This window comes from Cimex lectularius, unplaced genomic scaffold (genome assembly GCF_000648675.2).
Source record: "Cimex lectularius strain Harlan isolate CLEC.00 unplaced genomic scaffold, Clec_2.1 scaffold1, whole genome shotgun sequence".
In the NCBI taxonomy this organism is placed as follows: Eukaryota; Metazoa; Arthropoda; class Insecta; order Hemiptera; family Cimicidae; genus Cimex; species Cimex lectularius.
In genome coordinates this window covers 2,674,870-2,687,014 of record NW_019392813.1, presented here as the reverse complement: position 1 = coordinate 2,687,014, position 12,145 = coordinate 2,674,870, and the positions used below count along the sequence as shown (strand labels likewise).

General features: G+C 35.6%; 1 protein-coding gene across 1 annotated transcript in view; it reads right to left on the bottom strand.

Annotated features, from left to right (window-relative positions):
* Positions 1 to 1,487: 1,487 nt before the first annotated feature.
* Positions 1,488 to 12,145, bottom strand: part of LOC106664312 (CUB and sushi domain-containing protein 3) — a 156,821-nt gene continuing 146,163 nt past the window's right edge. The window contains exons 5-20 of the mRNA XM_014389929.2: positions 8,308 to 8,403; positions 8,067 to 8,189; positions 5,466 to 5,759; positions 5,260 to 5,409; positions 4,955 to 5,131; positions 4,709 to 4,888; positions 4,525 to 4,643; positions 3,780 to 4,020; positions 3,551 to 3,724; positions 3,085 to 3,264; positions 2,778 to 3,014; positions 2,541 to 2,720; positions 2,303 to 2,476; positions 2,065 to 2,244; positions 1,874 to 1,982; positions 1,488 to 1,812 (exon numbers count right to left, since the gene is read on the bottom strand). Of these exons, the coding sequence (XP_014245415.1) occupies positions 1,557 to 1,812; positions 1,874 to 1,982; positions 2,065 to 2,244; positions 2,303 to 2,476; positions 2,541 to 2,720; positions 2,778 to 3,014; positions 3,085 to 3,264; positions 3,551 to 3,724; positions 3,780 to 4,020; positions 4,525 to 4,643; positions 4,709 to 4,888; positions 4,955 to 5,131; positions 5,260 to 5,409; positions 5,466 to 5,759; positions 8,067 to 8,189; positions 8,308 to 8,403 (2,870 nt within the window). The 3' untranslated portion in view covers positions 1,488 to 1,556. The remainder of the gene's footprint in view (positions 1,813 to 1,873; positions 1,983 to 2,064; positions 2,245 to 2,302; positions 2,477 to 2,540; positions 2,721 to 2,777; positions 3,015 to 3,084; positions 3,265 to 3,550; positions 3,725 to 3,779; positions 4,021 to 4,524; positions 4,644 to 4,708; positions 4,889 to 4,954; positions 5,132 to 5,259; positions 5,410 to 5,465; positions 5,760 to 8,066; positions 8,190 to 8,307; positions 8,404 to 12,145) is intronic.

The window sequence follows — 12,145 nt, the reverse complement described above, 5'->3', positions numbered from 1 at the left end:
GTGAGAATTGTCATCTTCTCTACTGAAGAAAGAAAGTTTAGATTAGTCCAAAAATTTTGCACAAAATTAAAAAAAACAAAAAAACATTGGATTTTGAATGAAACAATCTCACAACAAAATTTTTACGCCAAATTCTGCATTTTTCTAATAATAAATTTGAGAATTGTCATCTTTTCGATGATGTCTCATGAAAGAAGGAAAGAAAGATGATATAAGATTAGTCCAAAAAGCTTTTAATGTTTAAAGTAATGGATTTATAAAAAATGGGACTTAGACCATTGATATACTGACTCAACTCTAAGGTTTGAATCTCAGTAGCTTCAAAGTACTTACAGATGGTCTTTTTTTTTTTTTTTCAAAAATACCAGAACCACAGGATTTACAACCATTGCGAACCCCTGTAAAAAAAGCAATAACAAAAAACATTGGATTTTGAATGAAAAATTCTCAATAAAATTTTTACCACAAATTCTGCGGTTTTTCTGATTATAAATTTGAGAATTGTGTTCTTTTCTATATCTCACGAAAGAAAAAAAATAAGCTTACTCCAAAAAGTTTTAAATTTGTAAAGTAATTGATTTATAAAAAATGGGGCATGGTGGTCATTATGATTAGAGTGTAGATACGCTGATTCCACTCTGTTTGAATCTCAGCAGTCCTCAACGTAACTTAAAAGTACTTAAAGTAAATCCACAAATAGGATGTTTTTTCAAAAAGTTATTAAAATTATGAACACATTGAATTTCAAATTAAAAAATATCACAATAAAACTTTTCTTGCAAATTTTGCAGTCTTTCTAATAATAAATTTGCAATTGTTGTCTTTCCATTATATTTCTATGAAGGAGAGAATGCCAAGATAATTCTAAAAAGTTTTCAATGTTTAAAGTATATGATTTAAAAAAATGGGGCAGTGGCTGCAATGGTTAGAGCGTTGACACAGCGACTCATCACTGTATGGGTTTGAATCTTAGCAGCTCTGAGAATATTTACACAACTATATACAAAAACATAAATTTTTCTAATATGATAAATATATAATAATTCTAATATAATAATAAAAATAGGAGGGATTGTTGAAATAAAAATGTACAAATTATTTAACATTTAATAACAACCTATTTGTAACAGTCACAATCCTCACAGAGGAGGTATAAATATTTACAAAATAATTTTACATTCTTCTATTACTTACAAAATACTACAGTGAAGAGGTATACAAAATATACCAATTAAAAAAAAATATTATAAAGGACTTAGAAGGAAATTAAATGAGACAAATTTTATGGATTTTTTTTCAATCTCGTAATTTTCATTTTTCGTCCGTTTTTTTTTGCTTTAAAAGTGAAATGAGAAAAAAATATATACAAATTTTGAGAAATAATAAATAGGCCCGAATCAGATTTTCAATCCTTAACTAACATAGGCATTGTTTTAATTAATTATTAATCACATCAGTAAATATTTTGCATTGTTTGCACAATTTCAATGCAACAAACTTATTGCATAAAAAAAAAAAATCATCAAAGTTCAATTTGAGATTTGAGCTTGTTGTAATCATCGGATAGCCACTCCGTTTATAGTGACTGTCGCTCCACCGAGATTACTCCTAGTAGTGACCGGCGAAGGTTCGTAATGACTCGTCTCTTCATACGGCGAATCATACATGCTCTCGGGTTCGTGTATGTTTTCGTATATGTTGTTCCCTTGGCCATCGTTCAAGTTAGAGTAAGACATGACTGCTGCATTCTGGTCCTCTTTTCTTATGGCACCTTCGATGTTCTCTGTATTTTTCACTGGTGTTTCTTTTCGTCTAAAACAAACAAGTTTTATACATTAAATTGTCCTTTATTTTGTCATTAATTTGTACTTACATCCTCAGGTAAATTATTCCCAATATGAGTAGTAGGAATAAAAGTACTCCAGCCCCTATTCCGATTGTAAGACCTAGCGTTTGCGATTCATTAGTCGGACTAATAGTCACTAAAAAATAATTATTTTTTAAATAAGTTTCATAAAAAAAGATTTTTGTAATAGAAACTTAATATAATGGGAAAGTAATTACTTTCACATCTTGGTTCATCGCCAGACCAATTTCCATCGTCCATACATTTTCTGAGAAATGGACCTATTCTTTGGTATTGAGGTATACAATGGTATTCAGCCCCGCTATTATACGTCGTGCTGTCGTTCATAATGATGACTCTTCCATTTTCAATTGTCGGAGGTCTGCCACAATCCACAGCTAAAGGAAGAAAAGTATGTGTAATTTATGAAGGGATTAAGTTCATAAAAGGACTTACGGATGCAGTTGGGAATGTATCCACTCCAAGTACCCTTTTTTTGGCAGATTCTTGTCGCGTTGCCTTGCAAGTCGTGGCCTTTGGGGCAGGAGTAATGGGCCACACCGCCGATGCTGAACGTTGAAACGTGAACCGTAACTCCGCCTTCTTTTTCCGGCTCTTTGCATACGACCTCTGAATGTTTTAAATAATTAATGATTGATGCACAGAATGAAAGTTGGTACGGATTAATTCAAACCTTTGCAGGTTGGTGTTTCAGCACTCCAGGTACCGTTGTCGAGGCAGAGCCTTCTTGCATATCCGTCCAGTTGAAAATTATCTTCACACTCGTAAAGAACCACAGCACCGTAATATGTAACGTTTGACGCAAGTGTGAACTTTCCATGGGCTGGTGCAGTAGGCATTTTGCAGTCAACGACTAAAATTATTGTTTAATTAAGTTCTGATAAATTCTAATTTGAAAAAAAAAACTTACAAGTACATTCTGGAATTTTCCCACTCCATTTTCCATTTTCTTCGCAAGTGCTGAGAGGATCGCCCTCAATTTTGTACCCCCTTTCGCACCTATATTTAACAAGTGCGCCGATTTTATACGTAGCAAATGACATGGCCGTTTCTGCAGTTTTTATCAGAGTTCTTCCATACAATCGATCATTTCCAGTAACGGAAAGTATGGCATGTTCAGCTAAGATAGGCTCTGGACAACGGATTTCTATAAAAAAAAAAAAAAATTGATTGTAATGTCGGACACAAATGTAAAATTAATTTTTTTTTTTAAATACCTTCACAACGAGGAGTGTTTTCACTCCATTGTTTGTTTTCTTGACAAACTCTGTGGCTGGGTCCGACTAACTTATAATTTCTTGAACAGCCGTACGAGACTTCACTTCCGAGATAAGTCGTAGAATTTACATAGCTGAATGTGCCATATGGAATTGGAGATAATTTTCCGCAATCGATATCTATATTCAAATTGACACAATGATGAAGACCATTAAAAAAAAAATTGTATGAAACCTAGTTGTTTTTGGAACCCTTGTAGTTCCGACATATATGCGGTTTAATTATTTTTGGCCAAATATTAATTAAAAATAGTTAAAATAGCTCATTACTTTGTTTTAATGTAGATTTCTTTGCAAATATCAATTTAACTCAAAATTTTCAGCTTTCAAAAAAATTAAAATTCAATTTAATTCCATAAAAATTATAAAGAATTTAGAAGATAAAACTTTAATGTATAATACGTACATTCACAGTTTGGAGGTTCTCCATCCCATTCGCCTTGTGTATTGCATTGAAGAGTCGATTTCCCCCTCAGAATATGCCCAGGTTCGCAATGATATTCAATTGCCGAATGTACATTAAAGTCATATCCAACGACATATCCATCTTCGGGTATTTCCGGTTCTGGGCATGTAATTACTAAAAAAATAAAAATTAATAAACTATCGTGCTATCGTTAAAAGTAGAAACTCACATTCGCAAGACGGTGGATCACTCGACCACTTGGCGTCTCTCATACAGGTCAAAATGCTTCTGTCCGGTGGCTCCAACCAGTGGTCGGCATCGCACGTGTACTCCACCATACTTCCATGAGTTGTCGTTCCGTTCAAGAGTGTGAATCTACCATTATCGATGTTTAATGGATCTCGGCAGTCCACGTATTTACAAGTCGGGGCTTTCCCTGACCAAATTCCTCCAAGTCCGCATGTGAGCACCTTAATTAGACAAAGCAATGTATAGTACAAATTCAGTTTTTTCCCAATAAAAAGCAAGACAGTTTGCTAAGTATATTGTGAAGTGCTAAAAGCCTTATTGAAGAGATTGAAGAGCATCATTAAATACCAATTAATCCCAGTTTAATTTTTTTAAAAATAGATATTATTAAAATAATATAATAATTAAACTTAACAATACACTACTAAAAAATCAATGTCTTGCAATAATATGTTAAATTTTTTAGATAATTGGATTAGGTAGCATGCATTTAAGCAAAACACTGGCTTATCACAGGTTTGAAAATATTGTATTTTTATTTTTACAAAGAATCAATATATTTACTAACGGTTACAACCTTTTATTCGGTAACTTTTACTTTGTTCTAATTACATTACACAATAATGAAAATTATTAAAAAGTATATTCTGAACACTACACTAGTTCTACACTTCCACCACTAACTACAAACCATTTTTTCCATAATATTGTATAGTGTAGATTACCATTTGCCCAAAGAGTATAAAACCAGGTTTACACGAGTAAGTCGCTGAGGAGCCTGTTTTTGTTCCTGAGACGACGACTGTTGTTCCCTCACCTTGAGGAGGATCCGGACACCAATCGACTAAAGAGTAATATAAATTATATTGTTAATAATGTCATATTTTTTTTTTTAAATTTAAAACATACATAAGCACTGAGGTTGTTGTCCAGTCCAAACACCGGAATCCCCACACTGTCTTTTACTTTCACCGACGAGTGTGTAATTTTTGTCGCAAGTGTATACCGCCTCCGCACCGAAGGATGTTCTTTTATCGACTAATTCAACAGTGCCGTGCTCTACACCTCCGATATCTCCACAGTCGACGTCTGATAAAAGATGAAAACGTTAGTTTCATATTGGCTCATGAGGTGTTTATGTCAAAATTTACTTACATTTACAGTTCGGCGGTTCACCGGACCAGAAGCCGGCTTGTGTACACGTACGCTCAGAAGAACCGACCAACATGTGACCCTCTGGGCATTCATATTTGATTGTAGAATTAATATTGTAGTCTTTTCCGATAATAGTTGTATTGAGGTTCTTGTCGGGACTTCCGCAAACAGGTGGTTCTTTAAAATAATAAAATTCATAAATTTTAGGGCTTGGTCATAATTTACATTTCTAATTTATGTAAAAAATGTAATTAAACTTAAGATTATATAATAATAAAATTGATAATTAAAATTTTTTTACATACTGTGTTGGCAAATCCAGTGCAAATAATCTAAATTACATCCAACATCATTCCACTGCCAGTTGTTAGCTCCATCCAAAACTATACAGTTTTGTTCTCCATTGTAATTATTCGGCTGATCTTTACCCCATGCCGGTTTTGAAATCACTTCACCTGAAAAAAAACTCATTAATTAAATAGTAATTCTTGAAATGTGCAAGGGTCCATACCATTGACCCATTTCCACGTTCTGTGAATGTATCCTGGCTCTTTTTGCGCTCCGATCCAGACGAGGTGTGTCCTCAAATTCGACTTCCTCCTTTCCAGTTCAGACAGGAGAAATGTGTTGTGCACACCCCTGAAACCATGGGCCAAGTCTCCTCCGGACTGGCGTCGGCAGTTCGATCGTGCTTCTTGAAAAGATCCACCTTTACCAACATTAAACTCGTAGCACATTCGATCGAAGGCGACAAATTCAACTTCAGAACCAACTCCTGATGATGCACACCGATCATTAGAGAACTCTGAAAAGACAGTTTATTATAAAGATTTTCATATGAGATAAACCTGCATTAAATTGTGCATGTATCAAAAGGTATTTTGGCTTTCTCCATCCGAGACTGGACTGATTTTTGTCCAAAATCTCTGGTTTTCTATTTTAAAAATTTTCATGTCTTAACATTTGTTCAATATAATAAATAGCTTTAGGCTCATTCTGAGTTTTTTCTTTTACTCGGATATGTTAATAATTAAAGATTTTTAATGGATTTGCAAAAAGAGAATCTTTGTCAAAATTTCACCTCACACCTGAAAATCCATTTATTTATTTTACGGTAAAGAAAAGAAAAAAAAACTGAAATTGAAATTGAATAAAACTATCTAATTATCAATTATTAATGCTAACCAAAATCAATATTACTTAAATACGTTAATGATACAATATTTAATTTTCTAAAGATAAAATTTACTTAAATTGACATAAATATATCAATATTTTTGAACGAGTTTAACATATTTGTTGCTCTTGGAATAAAACTGAATTAATTATGCCATAATTAGTTCAATGGCACTCAATGGAGAATGTTGTATGAATTCCAGAATGATACGATGGAACTTGAAAGTTAATTTGGTTAAGGGGGGGCAATCAGTTAAGGAATGTAATAATTTATATAATTTCACTAATTTCGTGGTCCGCTTGACCAATTAATACATTACAATTAATTAAGGTTTTTAGTTGAGATGAAAAAAACTTAATGGCACGAGCGGGATGCGAACCCACGATCTTCGGCTGATACGCCGCTACTCTACCGTGGCCTTTCATTTGTCGTCGAGAATCCAATCCGATTACACGCATTTGAAAAATGGCAAAAAGGAGGGAAAACTCATAAGGTGGGGTTGAGATGGGAAGTTAGTGTCCGAGTGGATCGAGTGGTAGAGCAGCGGCGTATCTAGCCGAAGATCGTGGGTTCGAATCCCGCTCGTGCCATTAACTTTTTTTCATCTCAACTAAAAACCTTAATTAATTGTAATTTATATAATAATATGCAAACAAAGAATTTCCTTCTGTACAGGAATCTCAGATCTGACATTAGTATGGTGTCTCTGTTCTCCACTCCAGGTGTAATAATCTTTTTTAAACCACTTTTATTTGACTGATATGGGTGGATTGAAAGGAGCTCAAAGAGGTGAACAGTAATATTGGTCTTAAACCTTATTTGTTTAGTGAACATAATTGACCATATTAATTATTCTTTTTATCTAAGGTTTTTGGTCGAGATGAAAAATTAGTGTCACGTTAGCTCAAGTGGTTAGAGCAGCGGTAAATTGAGCCAAAGGTCGTGGGTTTGAATCCCGCTCATGACAATAATTTTTCATCTCAACCAAAAACCTTAGATAAAAAGAATAATTAATTAGTCTTAAAGTGGAAGTGTATAAAATTTTAAGTGAATTTGGATCATGGACATGTTTAGTATGACGTGTAATAAATCCTAAAGTTTTATTTTCTTTAGCAATAGTTTTATTAATGCGTATGTGAAAATTTAACTGGCTGTCAATAATTATTCCGAGATCTTTAACAATTTCAAGTCTAATTATGAGCTAGTTGGATATAGTGTACTTAAATTTGATATGATATTTTATTTTATGGAAAGTCATAACTGAATTTGTCAGAATTTAAAAGACTATTATTAGTTGAACAACAATTATTAAGTTTTACTAAGTTATGTTAAGCAGTTAGAAACAGAAATAATTTTTAAGAATAGTTTTAAATGTTATGCGAAAAGTAGGGTCATACTGAATGGAAGAGAATCTGATGTATCGTTTATATAGATTTTAAAAAGAAAAGGCCCTAAGCCGACCCTTGAGGAACTCCAGAAGTTGCTGGAAAACTATGCGATAATACCGGTTTTAATTTTACTTTAACCATTCGACCTTCTAAGTAGAATGCAAACCAATGTAAGTTACCAAGTGTGCCTAATTTTTGTAATTTTTGTAGTAGAATCAACACTATGAAAAGTTTTTGAATTTTTTTTTTGAAAATCAGTATCATTTTAAGTTCAAGAGTAATTAAAAAAGGATTTCAGAAAGGGAAGTGTAAGTAACGATTCTCATGGCGAACTTACGCAATTTGGAAGTGAAAGTAATTACCATGGAATTATAAAATAATCGTAATACGTTTCGGTTTAGTAGTCTTCCGCTTTATCTTAAAGCGGAAGACATCAAAACTACAATATTTTTTCTTTTAATTTCGCTGATTTTGAGCAAATAAGTTATTGTTTGGAAGTAGTCGGAAGGCCGGGTATGAGGAAATGTTAAAATTACGAAATAGTTACCTGCAGTTGTGAAAATTTCGACTTCGCAGAGGGAAAGTGATCCTTCTACGCCTACTAATTGTATGAAGACGTGCTGACCTACGAGAGTCCTGGCGCAAGTAAACGCCTTCGTCACTCCTTCCTCTGAAAAAACAAAACAAAACAAGCTGAAAACTAAAAATCAATAACAATAAAAAATTCCTTAATTGTACAATAAAAGCGGACGGATCGCAATCGAAAATGTCAAAAAGTGAAAACTCACCCAAAGTTCCGGGATACCAGGCGCACAGCGGATTCCTCTGAAGATCTGAACTGCTGTTGCCGACCCGGATTTCCAGATCCTGCAAAGGCTGCTGGCCTGAAAATATCAAATTTAACTTTGAAATGTTTGATAAAACTTTGAGCCAACGTCAATCGCGTTTGTGCCTTCTCTCGACTTGGATAAGTCCCGCACGTAATTCGTGTCAGCCCGTATGTGTAAATTAGGCGGATTAATTACTCCCTTCCCGATATAAACACCATAATTAGCTCATAACATGAATCAAATAATTAATTAAAGCCTTTATAATTCTAAGTAGTAACTGCTTCGAATCATACTCTCTGTAAATTACAGCTTTCATTCTGCAATGACAGTAGTAGGAAATAAAATAATGCTTTATTTACCTTAGAAAAATACTCTGTTCCATGGTCGACCTTTCAAAGAAATTATTTACGACTTTAAAAATTTAATTAACCGTTTAAAAGGTTAACAAATATGAACGTCTATTTACAATTTTGAAACCCGTGGTTCAGTGAATTTAAATATAAATGTCATATAGTACCAGATCGAATATCAATGTTGGTTGATTTGTTAATAATTATTGATGATCTATGACAGCTGCAAGAATCACCCACTTCGTGTTTTGGCTGTTTAGGGTCAGACCTTGGCCTTGTCCTTCTTCTCAACAGCTAGGACATTTTAGCCCCTGTGGACTTTTTAAACTTAGAAACTCACTAATGTAGGGTGGAGTATTCGATATTCCTCCTTTGACAAATACTATATAACTAATCTAATTTAGGGTTGAACTACAACTCAATATTGCACCATTAGCTCTCTCACTTCTCAATCACTCTAATAAGTACACTCACTTGCAATATACTCAAAAGGAAACCCCCGTTTCCTCCAAAAATCACATAGGACCCGAACAATGCCGTGCTCAAGCAAAATAGCATTCCTACTCGCTCTCTATATGGAGCCAAGGAATGACACTGTTAAATTATCAAGCATCCGTCTACAAGCTGAACGGATACACGGGTTTTGGTCCAACAGTGTGTCAACCTCGCATGGTCCACCTATCGAACGAGCTCTTGAAACGTGATAGCTACTCTGGCGATCCTGCCCACCGACCACTTCTGTTATTTTTATTTCATTTTTAGCGTCAGGTAGTTTGGTTCGGAAGTCAGGACGTCAGCCTTTTCGTATGTGTGTATCCGAGTACCAGACAACACCGTTTAGTTGGACGCTCCAGTTCATAGTATCTCCCCTATAAGAGTCACGGACAGTAATAATCGCGCTATGGGTGCAGATAAGGCAAGCAGATGATGATGATGATAAGGGAATGCTAGGGAAGTAGAGGTTTCGTGTTTCATAAGCACTGCAGTCTTCTGGCTTATTGTACTTTTTCTATTTCCTAAGTTCAGCTCAATTGATACGATCCTTCTCTTAAGAAGTGGTAGGTCATTGACTGTCATTGCTGCAATACTTTTTCCCCGGTTCTTCTCCGTCCTTTAGATTTTGTTTCTATTGAGTGGTTGCTTCGCATTTGAAGAGGTGGCAGTTACATCCACCTCATTGCACAATCTACAAATGGGGTCATCACACTCCTGCTTCAAATGCCGATAACAGGTATATAGCACCCTGTGTTACTGTAGCGACGTGTTTGCCAGTTTTGGTGAGGATTTTTTAATCATGAGTTTATTGTGCCTGGCACCTCTGGAGCTCATCTATTCTTTTGTGTTTTCTGGACCCATTCTGTAGGAGTTGGTGTTTGAATTCTCAAGTTAATGTTCTGACTTTATAGATTCTTCCAGATTCTCTTTGGCTGTTATTACCATGAACTCCTTTGTGCTCTGTCAGCTAGGATCATGATTTTTATGTATTTTGGATGGATTCACTGTCTATTTTGGATGTGACCTTTTTACGTTACCTACTTTTAGAACACCGTTTAGTCGGACGCTCCAGTTCAGAGTATCTCCCCTACAAGAGTCACGGACAGTAATAATCGCGCTATGGGTGCAGATAAGGCAAGCAGATGGTGATGATGATAAGGAAATGCTAGGAAGAGGGGTTTCGTATTCCATACGCACTGCAGTCTTCTGGCCTATTGTACTTTTTCTAGTTCCTAAGTTCAGCTCAATTGATACGATCCTTCTCTTAAGAAGTAGTAGGTCATTGATGAAATTCTTCTTCCCGGATCTTCTCCATACTTTAAATTATGTTTCTATTGAGCGGTTGCTTCGCATTTTAAGAGGTGGCAAGTTCTTCCTTCTCATTGCATAACCTACAAATGGGGTCATTACACTCCTTCTTTAAATGCCGATATCAGGTATCCCTGTGTTACTGTAGCGACGTGTTTGCCAGTTTTGGTGAGGATTTTTTAATCATGAATTTATTGTGCCTGGCACCTCTGGAGCTCGTCTATTCTTTTGTGTTTTCTGGACCCATTCTGGAGGAGTCTGTGTTTGAATTCTCAAGTTAATGTTCTGACTTTATAGATTTTTCCAGATTCTCTTTGGCTGTTATTACCCTGAACTCGAACATGTCCTACAATTAGCATTGAAAAGATATTGGGACTAATCCCCCTACATCACATGGTAGAAAGGACAGCACAGAAAACCATAAACAACTTAACAAGAGAGAAACCTCCAACAGGAATAAAACTGAAATGGAGAGACAGAAACAAACTGTGGAAAAACCATCCATCACTCATGGCTCCAAGAGATGACATGAACAGGAGGTTTGAATTTAACCAAAAATTCCGAATACATCTGGGCACCAAAAAGGAATGGGAAAGAAAGGGAAATAACTCGCTCAAAAATGGCACCATCCTTTGGTACACAGATGGATCTAGAACACAAGAAGGTATGGGGCAAGAGTATTTGGACACGGAATACTCAGAACCCATGGGAAAACACACCAGTGTCTTCCAAGCTGAGATTTACGCAATTGAAAGATGTATCCAATCTAAATAGAGGATACAAAAACAAGAATATAGCTATCATGTCAGATAGCCAAGCAGCCATCAAACCACTAAGCTCAAATACCATTAGTTCAAGGATGGTGCTGAACTGCAAAACCAAACTAAACATATTAGGTACGCAGAATAAAGTCAGCCTCTGCTGGGTCCCAGGACACATGGGAGTAGAAGGCAACGAGAAAGCGGACACCCTTGCAAGGAAAGGGGCTGCCACACCGCTGATAGGACTCGAACCCTTCTGTGGCATAGGAATCCACACTATTAACGAATATCTCAGACAGAAGGACAAAAAGAAAATGAAGGAACAATGGAATTCACTCATTGGACCTAGAAAATCCAAGAATCTTCTAACCAAATTTGGCAAGAAAGAAATCACAGAATGTGTCAAAGGAAGCAGGAATAGACTGCGAATCCTGACAGGATTCCTAACAGGACACTTCAGACTAAATGGACACTTAAAGAAAATTGGAACAATCCAAGATGGCACATGTAGATTCTGCAAGGAGGCAGAAGAGACACCAACACATTTACTAACAAACTGCGGAGCTACATTAGCCCGCAGGAGGAAATGTTTTGGGATGTATATGACCATAGAAGAGCTTCAACCACTGAAACCGGGCCTATTAATCAAGTTTCTTGATGAAATAGGACTCACCGATGTGCTTTAAGCAGAGCACGGGGGATACAATAGCTCTTAAAGGGCGCAGTATACCATACCCTGAAAAAATTACGTCTACATCTACATCTACCCTGAACTCCTTTGTGCTCTGTCAGCTAGGAGCATGGATTTTTATGTATTTTGGATGGATTCACTGTCTATTTTGGATGTGATCTTTTTACGTGCTACTTTTAGGGTCGTTGGGC